Here is a 24,748-nt window from a genome sequence, read left to right as displayed (position 1 = left end):
ACAAAAAGACACAACCCTCTCTCCCTCATATAGCCCTACACATGGATGAAAAAAACCACCATTTCGACTGGGACAACACATCTATCCTGGGACAGGCTAAGCAAAGACATGCCAGAGAATTCCTAGAGGCCTGGCACTCCAACCACAACGCCATAAACAAACGCATAGGTCTAGATGCCACCTATCAACCCCTCAGAAAACGAACAGGAAATGACATCACCACAAACCCCAGGAACCCCATCCAGGACAAAGATATAGATAGAAAGCAGGAGACACTTGGAGGTCGCCACGATGATGTTACCTAGCCAGGTAATGAAACGTCTGGATATCAAACCTACAGCTCAGCGAGCAAACCTATACCCTTTATTGATCAGTGTCATGAGTATAGGAGTTGGGAGGTCTTGTTGTGACTGTACAGGACATTGGTTAGGCCACTTTTGGAATACTACATTCAATTCTGGTCTCTCTGCTAAGGAAGAATGTTGTGAAAATTAAAAGCATTTAGAAAAGATTTATAAGGATGTTTCCAGGGTTAGAGGGTCAGAGCAATAGGAAGGGGCAGAATAGGCTGGGGCTATTTTCCCTGGAGAATCGGAGGCTGAGGGGTGACATTATAGAAGTTTATAAAATCATGACAGGCACGGGTAGAGTAAATAGCCAAGGTCTTTTTCCTAGGGGAGGGGAATTAAAAACTAGTGAGCATAGGTTTAAGGTGAGAGGGATATGATATGAAAGAGACTTAAGGGTCAACGTTTTCAATCTTTTGCAGAGGGTGGTGAGTGTATGGAAAGAGCTGCCTGGGGAAGTAATAGAGGTTGGTACAATTACAACATTTAAATGGCATCTGGATGGGTACATGAATAGGAAGGGTTTAAAGGATATGGGCCAAGTGCTGATAAATGGGACTAGATTAATTTAGGATATCCGATCGGTGTGGATGAGTTGGACCGAAGGGTCTGTTTCCATGCTGTACATCTCTATGACTCTATAACAATGATCTTAATGAATGGCAGAACACAATTTTGGGGTGACTAGCCTACTTTGTTCCTATTTCTTGTTGCCTTATATCAGCTGATTTAATGTGTGGTGAGAATTGACAACTCAGGCACTCAGTGGAGGCTGGAGATCACGTGCTGAAAGTTCCAGGTATATGCTCAGATGCAGCAACCCTTATTTCTAATTAGTTAAGGTCACAGAAAGATTATCAACTCTTTTCACTATTTTTTGACAATAGGTTCTACAGGACTCCTGCACTTTGAGGGGAGATGTGGTTCATGTAGCACACTTGGGAGCAATAGGTAACTTGTATTCCACATTCCCCACAACTGTCAGCTTCAGACAGTTTTTCTTTTGTAAACTAACTGTTAGTGATTAATTTTTGGTCAGTCAATAACTCCACTATCATTCTAACTCCGGTGGCAACAGACAAATTAAGTGACCTTAGGAATGACTGGACAAAAAAGGACTTTGTAATTATGATTTGTGCTAAAAGATTGATCTGACACAAAACTGCTCACAATTTAACAGAAGCTAGCATTGATCTCACTTAGAGATCGTGAGATAGTCAATAGGTGGGCATTCAATACTTAGTAGTTTTGATGCAAGTCTATGTAAAGTACCAATAATCTTTATACAGCAACCAGCTGTTGATACATTTCCCTTGGAACTGTGAGCAAATTTGAAGTTTTTTATTCCATAACATCAACACAATTTATTGGGAAAATCACATCTATAATTGATAGAAAAAGCAAATCCACTTGTGAAATGTACCATACCAGAAAATTTTAAGACATGAGAAAATCTGTTCATGGGATGAGCGCATTGTTGACTAGGCCAAGATTTATTGCCCATCCTTAATTGCCCAGAGGGTAGGATGTGGAGGTACCAGTGTTGGACTGGCCTGGACAAAATCAGAAGTCACACGACGCCAGGTTATAGTCTAACAAAGGATCATTGCTCCGAAAACATTTGCTTTCAAATAAAGCTTTTCGACTATAACTTGGTGCATGTGACTTGTGACTTTACTAAGAGTTGATCACATTGCTGTGAGTCTGGAGTCACACAAAGGCCAGACCAGGTAAGGATGGCAGGTCCCTAAAGGACATTAGCAAACCAGATGGGTCTTTCTTGACAATGGATACTTGGACATCAGTAGACTCTTTCATTCCAGATATTTATTGAAGTCAAATTCCACCATCTGCCATGGCAGAATTTGAACCCAGCTGTCCAGAACATAACCTGGGTCTCTGGATTAACAGTCCAGCTATAATACCATAAGGCCATTGCCTCCTCACATTAACTCCCAGATATGGCTATGTAGTAGTTATGGTACTGCACTTATAACTCAGAGAATGAAAACTCAAATCAGCTTAAATTCAGTTTTACAAAATTCTGGAAACTATCTAGCTTCTATCTGTAAAATCTGCCATGATGTTGTTGGAATGTCTAAAAACAGGAACAACTGGGTTACTTAGGCTACAAGGCATGTCATTCTTACTTGATCTGGCCTATATGTTACTGCAGTCCCACACCTATGTGACTGAAATTAATATGGCCTGGTATCAGACCACTCAGTTGTATCAAACTGTTACAAAAAATGCCACAGGGATTGGAACAGTTTGAAGAGAAGGCCACCATCTTCTAAAGATGAACGGTAAATGCCATTCCTGCCAGCAATGACCAAGAATGAATTTTTAAATAATGACTTTTGATCTAATCTCACACATCTGTGACAATATATCTATATCCAAACTGAAAAATGTGTTTGCGCAAATCAAAAAATTTCCCTTCATTACCAAACTAAACAGGATAAGCAATGAAGAAAGTTAAATGCCAGTGTGAACGTACCACAGTGACTCCATCATTAAGCAGAGATTCTCCAAAGACAATGATAAACAATGCTTCATTCACGTGAATCTCTTCAAACACAGTCAACACAGCGACTGTGTCAACTGCAGCAATCACACTTCCAAACAGGAGGAATTCCAGGAGGCCAGCATCAAGATTTCCTGCAAACCAAATGGAAACCACAAAGAATGTCAGCTCTCAGCCATTCCTAGGATAAGAAACAATATGAATTTATATAGCACCTTGATGCAGTAAAACTTTCCATAACACCTCACTCGAGCCACTGAGCCACATAAACCAACAGTCGGAGAAATGGCCAAATGGTTGGTCAAAACATTACATTCTAAAGAGTGACTTAAAAGGAGTTTGGAGTGGGATGGTAAAGTCTAGAGAGGGAATTCCAGAATCAACTGGGGGCAGCAGAAGACCTGGCCAGCTTTAGTGAAGGAGATCAGGAATTGTGCAAAGGGACAGAATTGGAGACCTCCAGAGATTTTGGAAGGTTGAGTCATTTAGGGACACAGAGAGGCCATGGAGGAACTATGGAAACGACATTCATTGTGCAGAGAAGACAGTTAGTGCCTGAAAACAGGAAACTGCTGAAGTGATGTCAGACATTGGAAAAGTCGATTATGTAGTTAGGAAGGTAGGTAAAATAAAATTGGGTGGCACATTGGCAAAGTGGTTAGCACTGCTGCCTCACAGTGAACCCAGATTCAATTCCTGCCTCGGGCAACTGTCTGTGTGGAGTTTGCACATTCTCCCCGTGTGTGCTTGGGTTTCCTCCGGGTACTCCGGTTTCCTCTCACAGTCCAAAGATGTGCAGGTTAAGTGAACTGGCCATGTTAAATTGCCCGTAGTGTTAGGTGCATTAGTCCGGGATGAATGTAGGGGAATGGGTCTGGGTGGGTTGCTCTTCGGAGGGTCAGTGTGGACTTGTTGGGCCGAAGGGTGGGTTGCTCTTTGGAGGGTCAGTGTGGACTTGTAGGGAATCTAATCTAATCAGAATCAAGATAGATAAACACCAGCTTAGCAGAGTAGGAACAAGCTGATCAAAAGGTCAATTTACATATGGATTTTGAGATGGACGTGTTCAGGATTGGTGGTCTATTACATCAGAAGATGTAGAAGGAAGGTACCCGAGATGGTGATATCAGTGACAGGTGTGGGGATGTTCTGTGGTGGGGTCATATTGCAAGAGAGGTAGGATGAAGTGCTGGAGAGTTGGCATTGGGCCTTTGCATGGTAGAGTATAATATACCAGACAAACATGGCATTACACTTGCAGTGAGTTTGACACCAACATTAATGTCAGGATTGGATCTGAGAAATTGCAAGTTCAGAGCAAGACAGGTCAGAACTCAATCACTTCTGAAAGGAAGTTAGAGGATTTTTGTTAAAGCAGCAGATGAGATAAAGGGAAAAAATAAAACTGTGAACAAAACAACTCTGGGATAGAGTTGGTGTTGCTTGAGAGGGTGGGGCCAAGAGTCTATATATGGATGTGTATTCTGAAATGAAATTCACTGACCTGAAGTGTCAACTTTCTGATTGTCTCCACACATGCCACCTGACCTGCTGAATACTTCCAGTTTATTTTTGGTTTTGGTTGAAATTTCCAGCAACTGCTGTTGGGTCTTAACTACTGTCAGCCTTGGCTCAGTTGTGCCAGTCTTGTTAAGTAATGCTGGTTTCAGGCTTTGTTTAAGAGAATTGATAACAGAACCATGGAGGATTTGTCTGTGCAATCCTGATGAAACGCTATGCTGTCAGACCTGTGTGCCTTGTCTCAGGCGAGGCATTAAATCCAAGGCCCTGTCTGTCTTCTCAGGTGCACATAAACAATCCCACGGTAATGATTGGCAGAAACACAAGAGAGCTATTCCCAATTTCCCAGCCTATATAATATTCTATTATCAACATTATGAAAAAAAATCATCTGATTATTGTCAGATTGCTAAATTGGCTGCAGCATTTCCTTTACTACAATACATTCCATACATATTCCATTGGTTATAAAGCAACTTGGGATATCCTGTTCTTATCAGAGGTGCTATGTATATTGGGTCTCTCACCTGAGAAGTTAAATCAATGCCCTCTTGAATGGAAATAAGAAAATCTGGTGATAATTCTGCCTTTCATGTTTACACTGATCTTGACACATTTTTCATTTCTTAACTTGTCCCATTACCAACTCCTTTTGCTCTGCACCATAATTCCTTTCGTGATTTAATCTCTTCTATCTTCTACCATATCACACATGTTCCCCATGACCTTGCTCTCATCCCCTCCCCAATCCTTTGTACCTGCTTAAAATCGGTTGCACCCCTTTTTCCAGTTCAGCTAAAAGATCAATGGCCTGAAACATTAGGCTGAGTTCTCCAAAGTCAGGCCCAAATGGGAGGTCTAATCCCGCACTAGAAAGAAGTGCAAAGAAGTGTCACAATCTTCCAGGAGGTGGTCTCCTATATTCCAAGCTTCTATATTGCCACCTTATATATGATCTAGGCACCCAAACAGAAGGCCTACAGCTCTGGAACCGTGGCAGCGTCGCTGGGGGAGGTCGATGCTGCTCAGGTAGGTTAGGGACCAGGAGAGTGCCTCATCTTGGAGGTATCCTTGCTCTCCTGCTCAGAATACAGGAAATAAAGACAGCAGGGCCATCAGAATGTTGAGGAAATGCCTCTCCAGAGTCTGATGCAACTATAGTAGTTTCACGTGATAGAACCCTGCTAATGTACAGAACTTGTGGCAAGACACAAACAAGAATAAAAACTAAAACTCCATTTTATGCTTCAGTTAGCCACAATTGCTATCTATATTTAACCCTGGTCTCAATTCAGTTGTAGATGAAAAACTGCAGTTTGGATCTCTGCCCTTACCCATAATACCAGTCCGGTAGACACCGTAGAGGGAGAGACCAGTTGTTACAGTATTCCAAACCGTTCCAATGATGGCGTACATTAGAATTGATCCAATGTTCCTGAAGAATTGTTGGTTGGGCATGAAATATCCAGCATCCAGTATGATTGGTGGCAGGAGGTAGAAGAAGAAGACATTTGGTGTTAAAGTGAAGGAGGCAGTGTGATCAGCGGCCCAGACAATTCCTCCCAGGATGAGGCCCAGTACAATCAGCAGAATGCTTTCTGGTACCACCAAGGTGACTTTCTCAGACAGATGAAAAACTAAAGGAGAGAATAAGTCAATAATTTGGATTACACAAGCATTTACAAGGTGGATTGAATTAAGATTTAGTGTTGTGTGATGAAATTAAATGGAATCATTGCATTTATCCAACACTACAAGGATGGAGTTTTCACTTCTACATTCATCGCTCTCTCTGATTCTCTAATTTATTTTAACGCACAGTAGGTTTCCGAGATGGCAATCACAGAAACAGAAAACCTCGGCTAAATTATATTTTATTACAACACATAATATTCTATATAAAGCATGTAAATTAAAAACACATAGTTTCATTGCATTGGGACTTCCACAATCTTCAAGCCCTGTTGTCATAACACAAAAAAATGTAAAGGTTGTATTAATATGAGTAAGAAATCCATATTAGGACTTGATCTGATTTCATAGCATTGTGCTCATACCGTACAACCATCAGTCATTACATTTGTAATAATAGTACAAGTAGATACACAATTGTAACATACCTCAATAAATTCCAAAGTTGTCGTTTTTATTTTGGTGAACAATTTTTTTATACTTCTGCACTGATGCTAAATTTATATCCTTTAATTAAATCACAAGGCAAGAAAGAACTAGAGAAATTAGATTGAGAGCGGCTCTTTGAGAGTAAATCCACATCAGACATGAGGGAATCTTTGAAAGGACACTTGGTCAGAGTTCAGGACCAGCACATTCCTACGAGGGTGAAAGGTTAAGAATGACAAGATTTCAGAACGTTGAATGACAAGAGATATTGAAAGTTTAGTCAAAAGGAGAAAGGAAGCATATCTAAAGGAAACTGAAACCAAACAAGACTCTTGAGGAATCTAAAGGAAGCAGAAAATAACTTTAACAAGAAGTTAGGAGGATTAAAAGGGACCATGAAATGTCTTTGGCAAGTAGAATTAGGAGAATCCCAAGGCATTTAATACATATATAAGGAGCAAGGGGGTAGCTAGAGAAAGGATAGGTCCACTCAAGGATAAAGGAGGGAATTTGTGTGAAGCCAGAGGAAATGGGGTTGTTGTTAATGAGTATTTTGCTTTGGTAGTCACCAAGGAGAAGTACATGAATGATGGTAAGATTAGGGAGGAGTATTTTTATAGTCCGGGGCATGTTGATATTAAGAAGAAGGAAGGGGATTCAGGATGCAATGGCCTAGTGATATTATCTCTGTTAATCCAGAGACCCAGGTAATGTTCTGGAAGCCTGGGTTCAAATACTGCCATGGCAGACAGTGGAATTTGAACATTAAAAAACACTATCTGGAATTAAGAACCTAATAATGAACAGGAAACCCCTTGTCAACTGTTGGGAAAACCCATCTGGTTCAGTAATGTGCTTTATGGAAGGAAATTCCCAACCTTATCTGATCTGGGCTGCATGTGACTCCAGATTCACAGCAATGTGGTTAACTCTTAACTGCCCTCTGGGCAATTAAGGATGGGCAATAAATGGCCTAGACAGAGGCACCCACATTCCATGAATGAATTGGGAAAAAAAGATACTGAATGTCTTGAAAAACATTAATGTAGGTAAGTCCCCAGGCTCTGGTGGGATCTACTCCAGGTTATTAGGAGAGGAAGGGAAGAGATTGCTGCGGGCTTGAGAGGTATCTCTGTATCCTCTTTAGCTGCATGTGAGATCGTAAAATGTTGCAGAATAACCAATGTCGTCCCTTTGTTTAAGAAAAGTTTCAGAGATAATCCAGGAAATTATAGGTTACTCAGCCTTATATCAGTAGTAGGGAAATTATTGGAGAATACTCTAGGGACAAGATTTATTCACCTTTGGGAAGAATTAGGGATAGTCAGCATGGCTTTTATCAGGGGAAGTCTTGTCTCACAAATTTAATTGAGTTTTTTTGAGGCAGTGATAAAGGTGATTTGTGAGAGTAGTGCAGTGGATGCTGTCTACATGGACTCTACTAAAGCATTTGACAAGATCCCTCATGATAGGCTGGTCCAGAAAATTAGATCACATAGGATCCATGGTAAGTTGGCAAATTTAACACAAAGTTAGCTTGGTCATACATGATGGTAGCTGTGGAGGGTTTTTATTTTCTGACTGGAGGCCCATGACTAGTGATGTGCCACAAGGATCAGTGCTGGGACCTCTATTGCTTGTAATATATAGAAATACCTTAGATGAAATGTAAGTGATCTGATTGGTAAATTTCCAGACAACACGAAAATTGAGTGAGTTGTCAATAGTGAGGAAGGTTGTCAAAGGATACAGCTGGATATAGATCAGCTGGAAATTTGAGTGGAGAAGTGGCAGGTGGAATTTAATCTGGACAAGTGTGAGGTGATGCATTTTGGCGAAGTCAAATGTAAGAGAAAAGTATACAGTTAATGACAAGGACCTTAGGAGCATTAACATACAGAGGGAACTTGGGATTCAAGACCATAGCTCTTAAAAGCCAGAACACAAGTGGATAAGATGTTGGCGAAGGTGCATGGCATGCTTTTCTTCATCGGTGGAAGCATGGAGTATAAAGGTTTCCAAGTCATGTTGCAGCTGTGCAAGAGTTTAGTTAGGCCATATTTTAAGTACTGTGTGTGCAGTTCTGGTCTCCACACTATAGGAAGGATGTGGAGGCTATGGAAAGGGTGCAAAAGAGGTTAGTTGAACTTGGATTATTTCCACTAGAGCACTGGAGACTGAGGGGGGTGACCCAATAGAAATATACAAAATTATGAGAGGAATGGAATGGATGGATAGTAGGAATACTTTTCCTGGGGTGGAAGGTGAACATCCAGTGGATGTGGTACACATTGGTACCAAAAACATAGGTTTAAAAAGTGATGAGGTCCTAAAAGCAGAGTATAGGAAGTTAGGAAGTAAGCTGAACAGTAGAAACTCCAAAGGTAGCAATCTCAGGATTATTATCAGTGCCATGGCTAATCAGTGTAGAAATACCAGGAAACATGGTATGAACTCATAGATTGATCAATTAGGTCAATGGGCTGAGGAGTGGCAGATGGAGATTAATTTGGATAAATACGAGGCATTGTATTTTGGTGAAATAAACAAGGGCACGAGTTATACAGTTATACAGGGCCCTGGGTAAGTTGTAGAACAGACAGTCCTGGGGATTCAGGTATATAGTTTCTTGAAATTTGCATCACACGTAGGCAGGGTAGTGATGGAGGCTTGCCTTCATTGTTTAGACCTTTGAGTATAGAAGTTGGGCTGTCATGTTGAGATTGAACAGAATATTGGTGAGGCCACTTCTAGAGTACTGTGTGCAGTTTTGATTGCCCTGCTATAGGAAGGATATTGTTAAATTGGAGACGGTTCAGAACAGATTTACCTGATGGTTTGGGGAATGGAGAGTTTGAATTATAAGGAGAGGCTGGATAGGCTGGGACTTTTTTTCACTGGAGCATAGGGGCTTGACGGGTGATCGTATGGAGGCTTATACAATCATGAAGGTCACAGATAGGGTGAATATCAAGGGTCTTTTCCTTATCCAAGGGGTATATTTTTAAAGTGATAGGAGAAATATTTAAAACGGACAAGAGGGGCAACTTTTCTTTCCACAGAGATTGGTTCATGTGTGTAATGAACCTCCACAGGACGTGGTGAATGCAGTTTCAGATGCAACATTTAAAAGACATTTGGATAAGTTCATGAATAGAAAAGGTTTGAAGGGATATGGGCCAAGTGCAGGAAGGTGGGACTAGTTTAGTTTGGAAACATGGTTGGTGTGGACTGGTTGGACCAAAGGGTCTGCTTCTATGCTGTGACTCTATGACTTTGTAAAGAAATGGTATGAGAAGAACAGTTTCAGGTTCCTGGGCCATTGGGACTGGTGCTGGTGGAGGTGGGACGAGCACAAACTGGATAGGTTACACCTGGGCAGGACTGGGACTGATGCCCTAGGGGGAGTATTTGCTAGAGTGGATGGAGAGGGTTTAAGCTAAATTGGCTGGGGGTTAGGAACCTATCCAAGGAGTCAGAGGAATAGAAATCTAGGGTAACAACAAAACGACAGAAAGGAGATCAAGGGAAATGATAGGCAGCAGAATCAAAGGCCAGAATAAAACAAGGCTACAGTAAAAATGGACGGAATGGGACAAGGAACATTAAAAAGACGAGTCTTAAGGCTTTGTGCCTTAAGACTTGCGCAGAAAAATTAAAGTAAAGTCAATAAATTAATCATGCAAATAGATGTAAGTGTGTATGATATAATTGGGATTACAGAGACATGGCAACAGTGACCAGGTATGGAACTGAACACCCAGGGATATTCGGTATTTAGGAAGGTCAGATTAAAAAAGAAAAGGCAGTAGAGTTGCATTACTGGTTAAAGAGGGTATAAACACAATATTAAGAAAGGTATTTGCTCACACAGACAATGTAGAATCTATATAGTTAGAATTGAGAAATACTAAAGTGCCAAACAATTAGTAGGGGGTTTGGACCACCGAACTACAATGGTGACATTTTGTTTTGTGTTAAGTCGGAAAACAGAGATGCAGATATCTGCAATTATGGGTGACTTCAAGCTGCATTAAATTGGTAAATCAAATTAGTCACAATACCATAGAAGAGGAATTTCTAGAGCATATATGAGATGGTTTTCTGGATCAATAAGTTGAGGAAGCAACTACAGAATAGGCCATCTTAAACTGGGTATTATGCAATGAGAAAGTAATAATTGGTAATGTGGTTGTAAACCATTTGGGAATGAGGGACCATAATATGATAGAATTCTCTGCCAATATCGAGAGTGAGGTAGCTAATTCTGAGACTAGGGTTATGAATCTTGATAAGGTAAATTACGACAGTGTGATGCATGAGTTGGCTATGATTGATTGGGAAATCTTACTGAAAGAATGACCATGGATAGGCAATGGTTCACATTCAAGGAGTGAATGGGTGAATTACAAAAATTGTTTATACTGTCTGGCTCAAAACAGCAAAGAGAACAATGACTAATCCATGGAAGTTAGAGATCATACTAAATGTTAAATAAAAAGCATACAAATTATAAGAACAAATGATAGAACAGAGGTTTGGAAGCAGCTTAGAAGTCAACAAAGGAAGACCAAGGGATTGATTTAAGAAGGGGAAAATAGAGTATGAAAGTAGGCTTGCAGGGAACATAGAGCTGACTGTGAAAGTTTCTGAAGGTCAGATTAGATTAGATTACTTACAGTGAGAAAACAGGCCCTTTGGCCCAACAAGTCCACACCGACCCTCAGAAGAGCAACCCACCAAGACCCATTCCTCTACATCTAAGACTACAGGCAATTTAGCCAATTCACTTAACCTGCACATCTTTTGGACTGTGGGAGGAAACCGGAGCACCCGGAGGAAACCCAGGCAGATAAGGGGAGAATGTGCAAACTCCACACAGACAGTCGCCCAAGGTGGGAAGTAAGGAGAAAAAGATTGGTGAGAACTAATATATGTCCTTTACAATCAGAAACAGGGGAATTTATAATTGGAAACAAAGAAATGGCTGATGAATTCAACTAAAACTGAACTTCTATCTTCACACATAAGAGCAGAAATAACATACCAGAAATGATGGGGAACATCACTGGGGATTAGAGAGAGAGAGAGGAACTGAAGCAAATCTGTATTAGTAGAGAAATGTGTTAGAGAAATGGTTGGGAAATGAATCTTCCAAGATTCTTTCTATTCTGGAACAACATCTACAGGTTGCAGGGTAGCTAATGTAACCCCACTATTTAAAAGGGTAGGTAGAGAGAGAATAGGGAGTTATAGACCAGTGAGTCTGATGTCGGTATTCGGGAAGATGCTAGAGTTCTTAATCAAGGATTTTAGAGCAGAGCACTTAGAAAACAGTGGAAAACAGACAGTCAGCATGGTTTACATAGGGAAATCCAGCTTGTAAAATCTATGGAATTTCTTGAGGATGTAACTATTAAAGTTGATCAGGGAAGCCAGTAGATTTCACTTATTTGGACTTTCAGAAGGCTTTCAACAAAGCCTCACAGAAGAGATTAATGTGTAAAATTAAAGCACATGGGATTGGGGTTATTGGATTTACATGGATAGAAAATTGTTTCGCAGACAGAAAACAAAGAATAGGAATAAATGGATCTTTTTCTGAATGGCAGGCAGTGACTATTGGGGTACAGCAGGGATAAATACTAGGACTCCAACTAGTCACAATATATGTTCATGATTCAGATGAGGGAACAAAATGTAATATCTCACAATTTGCTGATGACACAAAGCTGAGTGAAAAAGTGAGCTGTAAGGAGAATGCAGAGATGTTGGACAGGCTGAGTAAGTGGGCCAATGCATGGCAGATGCAGTAATAATGTGGATAATTGTGAGGCTATTTACTTTGGCAACAAAAGTAAGAAGACAGACTATTATTGGAATTGCTGTACATTGAGAGATTCAAACTTTGATCCACCTCATTACCTGCCTCTCCTCCATATTCCTTGATCTCTTTAGCCACAATAGCTACATCTACCTCCTTCTTGAAAATACAATGTTTTGGCTTCAACGACTTTCTGTGGCAGTGAATTCCATAGGCTCATCATTCTCTGGCTGAAGACGTTTCTCCTTACCTGAGTCCAAAATGACCTATTCTCTAAGCTTTAACTGGTTACTCCAGTTCTGGACTCACTTACCATCAGAAACGTCCTTCCTGCGTTATTATAATTTTATAGGGTTCTATGAGATCTCCCCATCATTCTTTCAAATTCCAGTGAACACAATCCTAACTGACTTAATCTCACCTCTTTCATCAGTCCAGCCATCCCAGGAATCAATATGATAATCCTTCATTGTACTCCATCTACAACAAGAATATCCTTCCTCAGTTAAAACTGAACACAGTATTCCAGGTGTAGCCTCACCAACACCCTGTATGATAGCAGTTAAGATATACATGTTCCTGAACTCAAATTGTCTCTCTATGAAGGCCAACATACAGTTTGTCTTCTTTACTGCCTGCTGCACCTGCGTGCTTACTTTCAGTGACTGGTGCACGAGGGTACCCAGCTTTTGTTTAACTTCCTATCTGGATGCAGCACAGCTTGGTATGGCAACTGCTCTTCCCAAGACCGCAAGAAATTACAGAGAGTTGTGAACACAGCCTAGTCGATCAAGCAAACCAGCCCTCCATCCATTGGTTCCACCTATACTTCCCACTGCCTTGGGAAAGCAACCAACCTATCAAAGATTCCATCCAGCATGGGTATACTCTCTTCCAGGCTGAAACTTTATTGCTGGAACAGCACAGCAGGTCAGGCAGATCAAGCAAACCAGCCCTCCATCTATTGGTTCCACCTATACTTCCCACTGCCTTGGGAAAGCAACCAACCTATCAAAGACTCCATCCAGCATGGGTATACTCTCTTCCAACCTCATCTGTCGGGCAGAAGATGTAAAGGTTTGAATGCATGTATGAACAGATTCAAGAACAGCTTCTTCCCCACTATTATCTGATTTTTGAATGGACCTCTCCAGTGTTCATTCTGATCCCTTTCTTTTCACCTGCTCTGTGGCTGTAACATCGTATTCTGCACTCTATTTTGCTGCTCCGATACACTTTGTATGATACGATCTCCCATAAAAGCATACAAAACAACACTTCTCACTGTATCTCAGTACATGTGACAACAATAAAATCAAACTCAGGAACTCTAATGAGAATCTCACAATTTGAAAAAAAATTACTGGCTGCTGGGAAAAGATGGGTGAGTGTGTTTGGAGAGATGTTCTTGTAGAGACTGGCAAGGATATGATCAGCTAAATGGATCCCTTCTGTAGTATCACTATTCTAGGATAGTCTATTTTCTCTATAGAATCTGTTCTAAAGGATGGGCCAAGACACCCAAGTCTCCAAGGTATCTCATTTATTGCCAGGTCTATTCAGGGGAAAGCTCTCACAGGCTGGTAATGTTGGAGGCCCATCATATACGCCCAGGTTATCACCAAAGGAGTTCCTCATGGTTGTGGGTCTAACCATCTTCAATCGTTTCATCAATAACTCTCCCTCCATTATCAGGTCAGATGCAGAGTTGTTTGATGATTGCACAGAGCTGATGTCCATTCACAATGCAACAGATAATGAAAGGGTTGTTCCCACATTGCAGCTAAACAAGACCTGAACTCTCAGGCTTGGACTGATAGTCAGTAACATTAGCAACATGCAGGTATCAAGCATTTAATGATCATATCCAACAAGATAGAGAGTCTATTTCCATTTCTTCGGTGCTCAATGGCATTAGCATTGTCTGAATTCTCCCACCTCTACATCCACATCTAGGAGGTCACCATTGATCAAACATTTAACTAGATCAGTCACTTACTGTGGTTTAAGAAAAGATCAGAGGCTAGGTATTTTGCAGTGGATCACTCAGCTCTGACTCCCCAGAAACTCTCCATAACCTTCAAATAACGAATCAGGAGTGTGATGGAACATTATCCGTTCGTCTAGATGTTTGCAACACTTGAGGCCGAACACATTCCTAAAGAAATACGTCCATTTAATCAGCACCCCAATCACCACTTTAATCATCATGCTATCCATTGGTGCACATTTTACTTGCAATGTTAACCACCCACAAGATGCTCTGCAACCACTCGTCAAGATATCTTCAATAGCACCTCCTAACCCTGTGACCCCTGTCACCTAGAAGGACAAGGGAAGCAAACAAGTGAAAATTTAACTATCTCCATATACTCCTCCAAGTCATACACCATCCTGACTTGAATTCCTTTATCCTAGCTAGATCAAAATTCTGGATTTCTCTCCCCAATTGCACTGTGACAGGACCTTCATCACACAGAGGGCAACAGATCAAGAGAGTGGATCAAAACTACCTTCTCCAGGGTACCTAAGCATGGCCAGCGGTGCAGGCACAGCAGGCATTTCTAGCTTTGTCTGAAAATTCTAGTACAGCCAGTGATTGTATAGTTTTTAAGTACAACTAGCTTTTTTTCTCTATAAAGCCCACGGAAGGTTGTTTCAGAAGGCAGGATTGCCTGCACTATAAGATAAAGAATCAGTGAGGAACATATCCCAAGTGATCACAACAGCCCCGTAGCCAATTAATGCTCTGAGTTATTAATTGGCTGGAGACATTTCTGTCACTCAGGCTGCTCCCTCCATTTTCTTTGTCAATGTACCAATCACCTGCAAGATTTGGCGAAACAATATTGTAGATCCTTTATTTGAAGGTCAGACCGTATGCACATAATGTTACTGGGAAACTGAGATACAAGTTTAACTGCAGCCAGTGCACTTACACACCAGTCATGGAACTAAACTATAGGTCGTTTTGCTATAACGTGACAGTTGTGTTCCTATGCAACCCAGCTCTATAGAAAATCATGCTATGGAAAACCGCTATAGAGAATTGCACTGTACAAAATCACTATAGAAAATTGCTATACCGTTCAATAGAAAGTTTGCGTGATCCAAACAATGTCCACAATTCATCAATCGTGTTATAGGCAATTTGTGTTAACGAAACGTGTTAACGCTATAGAGAATTGCACTGTACAAGATCGTGTTTGTGTTATCCAAACAGTGTCCACAGTTCATCAATCATGTTAGAGGCAACTTGTGTTAACGAAATGTGCTTTATACCAGAACAACCTGTATATCAGATCCTGTTTAGATGGTAATGTTTGACAGTAGTTAAATATGCACATCATATCATAACATCCTAGTTTGTTTTTAACCAAAGATGTATCTTCATCATTGAGCCATTTGGCTTATGTAGATCATTTAATGGACTTTGACATTATGCAACTCTTAGTTGTTTTGATTGGTATACTTTCCTGGCCTCTGGTCTTGGTTTCTCATGAAGAACTTGTTTTAGCCTCTATTTTCTTCATTGGCACTTCCAATGTCCTCTGGTGCCACGTGACTTGCATGCAATGTTAAAAGCTGGACATTTTCTTGGTGCATTTATGAGGCTACACAACCAGACTGTTTACAAGGTCAATATGGACGAATTATGTATCACTTTTAGACTGTCTACCCATTAGTATGACTTGTATTTGCTTCCATTTTGTAGTAGCAATTCAACATTGTAACCTAAGGATTGATCCAATATGTCTTTTTGGAGACTCATTACTGGGGTAGATGCAATTACAAGAACAATTATCCTGTTCTTTAGTTGTGAGGCTGTGAAGTCACAATCATATTCCATATCTCTACATCGACTTATGAAGGGACCAATGTTTCCAATGATTCTGAAACTGAATTTCACTTATAATTGACCTTATAATTGACTAACCTATATTTTATGTACTGTTAAAATAGTCATTAAACAGACATGTTCAGTCCATGGGGGCCTTTATTGCATACAGCAATTTTAACTTTGTTAGCTCATTTATCTGGATGGGAAATATATAGATCCATAAGACATAGTTCAACATGTTGCCAGAACAAAATAAATGCAGATAGGAGGTCGATTGCCTTCCAGTTGAATGCTGGAAATTTTGTGGTCACCCTTTTTACTTTTTTTTTCAGGATTTGTGAGCATTTTCTATTAATGTTTGACAGCCATCCAAGTTTCTTTCAGCTCGTTTAGAGTTGATTTAGCTCTGATTGCAGTACCTATATAATGCCAATGCCTTCGATGGTCATAGGTTACAGCATTTGACTGCAACAGTGGTGCTGTCAAGCATTGTCTCTTCCCTCAGTCTCACTCCAAGCTCCATCCATAAAGCAGTTTTTGGGGGCAGGAAAACAGAGACAGAATTTTCAAAGGCCAAGCAAACAAGGTGAAATGCTTTTATTGTACAGGCTTCTTCTAACTATCACTGAATGGACTTGTTTTCCTGGCCAATAAGCAGGAATGAGTCTATGGAATTTCATTTAAGTGACCTAACCTGGTGTCTGCTGTTTAATCTCTGTTCCTACTTAAACTTTCCAGCTTGTAAAATTGCCAGATTTGAACAAACTTACTGGAGCTCAATGCATGCTGCCTGGAGTGAAGTATGACCCTAAAATGAAGACACAATATGTAGGATCCCTGCAAAGCAGTATCATTTTTACACACGGCGAGGAGGTAATGATTGCCAGTTGTTTAAGACATGCTGCCTGAAAGGTGGATCATAAAAGGACAGAGGTCCTGTCTCCATGAGTGGCCAGACAGCATCTCTGTCATAGTTTGAACAGCAATCCTTTATTCATGGAATGTAGTAATTGCTGGTTGCGATAGCATTCATTGCCTATCTATATTTCCCAGAGTCACTCACATTGCTTGAGTCACATGTAGAAGAGAACAAATAAGGAGAAGAGATTTCTTTCTCTAATAGGCATTAATGAACCAGATGGGTTCTTACAACAATTGACAGATGGTTACCTGGTCACCAAAGGTTAGCTTTTCATTGCAAATTCTTATTGATTTTAAATTTTACCATCTGTCATGTTGGATTTGAACCCATTTTTCCCCAGAATTCCAGGGGAATATTATGAATTTTTAGTGACAGTGCCCAATCTCATGGAATTGAGCAGTTTATGAAGTTCATGATGACGTCAAAGTCACTAAGGCCATTTTCTCAAAAAATGAATGCTTATTTCACAGGATTGCACGTCCCAGTACTATGTTATGCAATTGTTAACAAAAAGTAAAATAAATGTCATGTCAATTTAAAGCAGCTTTAGTTCCTGATTAGAGATAGCAGGAGGCTCACCAACTGCACTAGTTTTGGAGTATCTCTGCTTCCCCTAGAGAGTTAGCATTTTTAAAATTTGTTCATGGATGTGAACATCATTGACGAGACCAGCATTTCTTGCTCAAAGAGCAGTTAAGAGTCAAGTACATTGCTGTCGGTACGGAGTCACAAGTGGGCCAGACCAGGTAAAGATGACAGATTTCTTTCCTGAAAAAGTGAGTGAATCTGGTTCTTTTTTTAAAATAGATGATCAACAACAGTTACATGGTTACTATTAGATTAGTTATTTTAAAGAAGTACAGACATTTACTGATGATTTGGAGATGCCGGTGTTGACTGAGGTGTACAAAGTTAAAAATCGCACAACATCAGGTTATAGTCCAACAGGTTTAATTGGAAGCACTAGCGTTCAGAGCGGTGCTCCAAAAGCTAGTGCTTCCAATTAAACCTGTTGGACTTTAACCTGGTGTTGTGTGATTTTTAACTTCAGACATTTACTGAATTCATATTTCACCATCTGCCTGTGGGATTCAAACCTATGTCCCAGACATTAAAATGAGGGTTGGGATTACTGCACCAGGCACATTGCTATTACTCTATCACATTGTCATGGGAGTAGTGAGTACAAAGAAAGTCAATACAACATGCCAAATTGTCCAAGGATATTCGCAGCTTCAGGTTTCCAGATGCCTTTTAGATATCTATTTCAGCAACATGGACATTAGTCTATGAATATCATCAATATACTATCCAACTCTCTGCTATAATCTTGATCCCACTGAAGTTCCACAATAACAAGTTAGGCAGCTTGCCAATTCTACAGAAGCCATGTTTCTAACCAAGTTTCGCTCACGCATCATATATAGGTGCCATTATTTCAAGATGAAGTAAGTTCCACCTATCACTTGATTCAGCTGACACTTCATCTCCACCTGAAGAGAAAGTGTCATTTCTGTAACTTTCATATACACATACCCCCAAAAAATTTAAAAATTTGTTACTTTTAAATGCAATTCATACTATGGTGTAGGAATACATAATGGTCAATCTGCACACTGTAAGATCATACAGAGCGCAAATGAGATAAAATGACATAAAAATTGGATGGTGCTTACAAAGAATAAATAGCACAAAAAACAAGGTCCATTTGAAATATACTCTTCTTTTGTTCTACCCAAATCTCCATAAGACCATCAGACATAGGAGCAGAAATTAGGCCATTCAGCCCATTGAGTCTGCTCTGCGATTCAATCATGGTTGATAAGCTTCTCAACCACATTCTCTCACTTTCTTCCCGTAACCCTTGACCCCCTTGATATTCAAGTATATATCTCAGTCTTAAATATGGTCAATAACCTGGCCTCCACAGCCTTCTGTGGAATGAATTCCATAGATTCACCACTCTCTGGCGAAAGATGTTTCTCCTTATCTCCATTCTAAAATATGAAGTTGCCAGTGTTGGACAGGGGTGGACAAAGTTAAAAATCACACAACACCAGGTTATAGCCAACAGGTTTATTTGGAAGCACTAGCCTTCGGAGAGCTGCTGCTTCCTCAGGTAGCTACCTACCTGACAAAGGAGCAACGTTCTCAAAGCTTGTACTTCCAAATAAATCTGTAGGACTATAACCTGGTGTTGTGTGATTTTTAACTCCATTCTAAAAAGTCTTTCCTTTACCCTAAGATTGTGCTCTCAGGTCCTAGTCAGGACCTTCCCAACATCCTCCCAACATCCACTCTGTCCAGGCCATTCAGCATTCTTGGACAGGCAAAATCGATGTTTCGGGCAAAAGCCCTTCTTCAGGAATAAAGGCAGAGAGCCTGAAGCGTGGAGAGATAAGCTAAAGGAGGGTGGGGGTTGCTGTGCTCTTCCAGCACCACTGATCCAGAATCTGGTTTCCAGCATCTGCAGTCATTGTTTTTACCTCATTCAGCATTCTGTATGTTTCAATTAGAACCCCTCTCATCCTTCTATACTCCATTGAGTATAGACCCAGTGTCCTCAAAGGTTCTTCATATGTTAAGCTTTTCATTCTGGTACCATTCTCATGAACACCCTCCAGGGCCAGTACACTCTTCCTGAGATATTGAGCCCAAACCTGCGCACAATATTTCAAATGTAGTCTCACCAGAGCCTAATAGAGCCTCAGAAGTACATCCCTGCTTTTATATTCAAGTCCACTCAAAATAAAGGCCATTATTGTATTTGCCTTCCTAACTACTGACTCAACCTGCAAGTTTACCTTGAAAGAATCCTAGAATTCCCAAGTCTCTTTGCACTTCAGACTTTTGAATTTTCTCCATATTTAGAAAATAATCCATACCTCTATTCTCCTGACCAAAGTGCATGACCTCACACTTTCCCATATTGTACTCCATCTGCCACTTTTTTTCCCACTCTCCTAACCTGTTCAAATCCTTCTGCAGCACCCCGCCCACCTCCTCAATGATAACTATCCCGTTATCTATCTTTGTATCATCTGCAAACTTAGCCAGAATGCCCTCAGTTCCTTCATTCTAGAAAGTGAAAAGTCGTGGTTCCAACACTGAGCCTTGTGGAACCCCACTTGTCACCGGCTGTCATCCTGAGAAGGACTCTTTTATCCCCACTCTCTGCTTTCTCCCAGACAGCCAAGCTTGTATCTATATTAGTACCTTGCCTCTGACAACATGGGCCCTTATCTTACTTAATAGCCTCCTGTGCAGCACCTTGTCAAAGAACTTCTTGAAGTCCAAGTATATAACATCCATTGGCTCTCCTTGGTCTAACCTGCTTATTATTTCCTTAAAAGAATTCTAGCAGATTTGTCAGGCATGATCTCCCCTTGATGAAACCATGTTGACTTTGCCCTACTTTACCAGACACTTGCAAGTATTCAGAAATCTCATTCTTCACAATGGATTCCAGGATCTTACCCACAACTGAGGTTAGACTAATTGGTCTATAATTTTCCATCTTTTACCTTACTCCCTTTTTAAACAAGGCTGTCACATTGACGATTTTCCAGTCCTCTAGGATCCTTTCTGATTCTAGTGATTCCTGAAAGATCACCACCAACCTCTGCTATCTCCCTTAGAACTCTGGGGTGTAGCCCATCTGGTCCAGGTGAGTCATCCATCTGCAGGCCATTCAGTTTTTCTAGCACCTTCTCCTTAGTGGTGGCAACCATACTCAGCCCTGCCCCCTTACCCTCTTGAAGTTTTGGTGTATCATTCATGTCTTCCACTGTGAAGACCAATGTGAATTAATTATTCAGATCCTTAGCCATCTCTTCCAAAAGAGGAGGCACAGTGGCTCTGTGGTTAGCACTGCTGTCTCACAGCATCAGTGACCCAGGTTCAATTCCACCCTCAGGCAACTGTCTGTGTGGAGTTTGTACGTTCTCCCCGTGTCTGCGTGGGTTTCCTCTGGGTGCTTTGGTTTCCTCCCACAATCCAAAGATGTGCAAGTTAGGTGAATTGGCCATAGTGTTAGGTGCATTAGTCAGGGGAAATGGATCTGGGTGGGTTATTCTTCGGAGGGGCAGTGTGGACTTGTTGAGCCAAAGGGCCTGTTTCCACAAACTCAGCTGGTTTGACAGCATCCCTGGTAAGAAAGCAAAGTTAACATTATGACTGTCTTACCACACATGCTTCCAGACCTGCTGGGTTTCGCCAGCAATTTGTGTTTTTGTTTCAGATCACCATCTGCAGTTCTCTGTTTTATATTAGTATGTCCTGCAAATCTAGTCTTTCCATTCTTTCCCCTCATGCACTTATCCTTAAATATATCTATGCCGTTTGCTTTATGTACTTCTTGTGCTACTAAGCTCTACAGTCTTATTGTGCTTTGAGTAATTTCTTATGAATCCCCTTTTGGATTTGTTAGTCACCATCATGTGTTGATGAGCTGTAGTTTTTGTTTCAGTCTGTTCAGCTTTTCCTGACAAGTATACCCTAAGGTAAAAACAATGACTGCAGATGCTGGAAACCAGAGTCTAGATTGGAGTGGTGCTGGAATAGCACAGCAGTTCAGGCAGCATCCGAGGAGCGGTAAAATCAATGTTTCGGGCAAAAGTCCTTCATCAGGAATACCCTAACCCTGACCCAATTGCAGCTTCTCAGTTCTTGTGTCAACCTTAAGGAAGAACGTCCTCTTCTATACTTTAATTAGTTCAATAGGAATTATTTTGGTATCCAAAGCCAGAAAATGGGACCTTGAGTTAACATTCGGTTCTTAAGTAGCCAGTCTGAGCAAAGACAAACTGATCTGACCTCAAAGTAGTACTAAGATAAAGTAAAGCCCATTGAACAAAAACAAATATAAAAATGTGGAAAGTAAACCATTTAATAAAGACAGCTATGAGCGGACAGCCAAGGTTCACTGGAAGCATGAGCAACTGGTCAGTCATCTTTACTTGCTGTTAGTTATATTCAGGGTATTATTTTGATTGGGATATTTCCAAGAACTCTTAGCTCTTCTAGGTGTTATCAGTCTCAGATGTCATGATACTATTCATACAACCGGTTCAGAGTGTAATAGGATCAAGTGAGAATTGAGCACAATGTAGGTTGAAATTTCAAAACTGTATTATACTGTGTACTATATACTGCAATACAATACCCTTTGAGATGCCGGCTTTGTGACAAGATATTATTGAAATGACATGGCCGCCCATTCAGGTGGAAAGGAGCTATCCCATTACAGCACTTTGAAGAAGTGTAAATTGGCTGTAACATTTTTTACTTCACGTTAGTAATTAAACTTCCACAAGTACTTCATTGTTCGGTGCTTTGGACTTCCTGAAGTTCTAACAGGTACTGTATAAATCATAGGGCTTCGTTCTGCCCTGTAGGAAGCAGATGAATGACTATTTGGTTCATATTGACACTGAAAGTAAAGTTCAAATAGGAAGCATTGCATTTGGAGAGCATCTTCCACAATATCGGGACACAGACATTTACAGCCCAATGAAAAACTTCTGAAGTGGAATCAAATAATTAAAAGAATCATAAGTAAATAGTTACTTCCTTCCATTAAGTACAGAACTTGATAGTCAAATACTCCATTGAACACTGTTGTGTCCAGTCCTATCATTTATACAATGTAATGACTGATAATGAATGCTGACTAAAGTAAGCATATTGTTAGCCCAGCATTCTTCTCACTGATAAAAAAAAATGTAGCTGTTACCATGGAAGTTAAAGTGTGATTATTCATCAAGACATTATGGAGCTGAACAAATTCTATGATAGTGGAAGTGTCAATGATTGGAAATTGAACTGAAACTCATTTATTAGATTCTCATCAACCTTTGAATTGGAATTTAGTGATGAAGAGTAACTAAACCATTAATCTCTCTATATCCAATGTTACTGACTAGAAATCAGTAAATTTATAACTGGTCAGTATTCTTGTTTTAGTTTAACATGAATTGATTCATGCATACAGCTACTGTTGCTTGTAGCTACTTCTACCAGGAGACCATGCTATGTCAGGCCCGTCTGCCTTCTGCTATTCTCACACATCCACTGTAATTCACTTGTAAACATTTTGTGATGCTCATCATCCACTCTGCCTCTGTCTAACCCACTGGTTGCTGCCCTCCGATTTGCCCTCTCTAAAAAAAGAGATCTTTATCGTTTTTCCGCTCTGATCAAATGGCCAAAATACTGACACCTTTTCTGGATGTCGCTTTATAGAATTATTTTTGTTCTTAGAATTTCAAGAATCTCTTCATTTCTCTTATGATCTATATATGGAATTGTAAACATATGCTTTAGCATCCCCACTTCAAAGGCCTCTATTTTCTTCATAAATCTTCATTTTTGTACAGGTTTCTAAGGAATACAGGAAAGTAGATTGAATGTAACATCATGTGAGCTTTTCCATGTTAAAAGTTTGTGTTTACTTGTTGTTAGCATATTCTTCATATTCCCAAATTATTTCTGGCTCTCTCCATCTTCTGACTTCAGCAACACATCTATCACCAACTTTCACTTTTATTTGTCCTAAGTAGATAAACTTATCTCCTTGGGGTCCAGTGTGACACCATCTACTCAATCTTGATTATTACTATTTATTAAGATCAATGCTGATTTTTGATCTTAATTTCACTTCCTCACTCTAGAGTCCAAACATCCATTTCATCTTTAGTTATACTTCATCAATGATTGATCACTCATAACTCTAGTGTAGACAATTAAAGACTCATATCTTCCTACATGTTATTGACCAGACCAAACCCCTTCAAAATATTTTATGAAAGTAGTCTAGACCCAAACTTTTTCTTATTTTAAAAGGCAAATATAATGTGATGACTGGTCAAACTGCTTGATGTTAAGCAAAACACAAATTATTTAAATAACATGGTGGCTCAGTGGTTAGAACTACAGCCTCACAGTGCCAGGGACCTGGGGTTGATTCCAGCCTTGGGTGACTGTCTGTGTGGAGTTTGCACATTCTCCCCGTGTCTGCGTGGGTTTCCCCTGGGTGCTCTGGTTTCCTACCACAATCCAAAGATGTGCAGGTCAGGTGGATTGGCCATGTCAAATAGCCCATGGATACCACTATTACGCGTGGGAACACCTCCCACGGTGTACATGGCAGGTACTCATGTGACTCAGCCAACATTGTCTATCTTATACGTTGCAGGCAGGGATGCCCAGAGGCATGGTACATTGGGGAATCTGAGCAAAGGCTACGACAACGGATGAGTGGGCACCGCACAACAATCAACAGACAGGAGGGTTCCCTCCCAGTTGGGGAACACTTCAGTGGTCCAGGACATTCAGCCTCGAACCTTCGGGTGACCATCCCCCAAGGTGGACTTCAGGACAGGCAACAGAGGAAAGTGGCTGAGCAGAGGCTGATAGCTAAGTTCGGTACCCATAGGGAGGGCCTCAACCGGGACCTTGGGTTCATGTCACATTACAGCTGAAAATGTGTTGCTGGAAAAGCGCATCAGGTCAGGCAGCATCCAGGGAACAGGAGAATCGACGTTTCGGGCATAAGCCCTTCTTCATTCCTGAAGAAGGGCTTATGCCCAAAACGTCGATTCTCCTGTTCCCTGGATGCTGCCTGACCTGCTGCGCTTTTCCAGCA

General features: G+C 40.6%; 1 protein-coding gene across 1 annotated transcript in view; it reads right to left on the bottom strand.

Moving 5' to 3' along the window:
- The window catches only part of LOC122564453 (sodium/hydrogen exchanger 3-like), a 127,182-nt gene that overhangs the window by 60,514 nt on the left and 41,920 nt on the right, over positions 1-24,748 (bottom strand). Inside the window, exons 2-3 of the mRNA XM_043719351.1 lie at positions 5,730-6,032; positions 2,848-3,008 (exon numbers count right to left, since the gene is read on the bottom strand). Of these exons, the coding sequence (XP_043575286.1) occupies positions 2,848-3,008; positions 5,730-6,032 (464 nt within the window). The remainder of the gene's footprint in view (positions 1-2,847; positions 3,009-5,729; positions 6,033-24,748) is intronic.

The sequence above is a fragment of the Chiloscyllium plagiosum genome, chromosome 29 (genome assembly GCF_004010195.1).
Source record: "Chiloscyllium plagiosum isolate BGI_BamShark_2017 chromosome 29, ASM401019v2, whole genome shotgun sequence".
NCBI lineage: Eukaryota > Metazoa > Chordata > Chondrichthyes > Orectolobiformes > Hemiscylliidae > Chiloscyllium > Chiloscyllium plagiosum.
The sequence above is the reverse complement of the archived record's forward strand: the minus strand, read 5'-3'. Positions and strand labels throughout refer to the sequence as shown.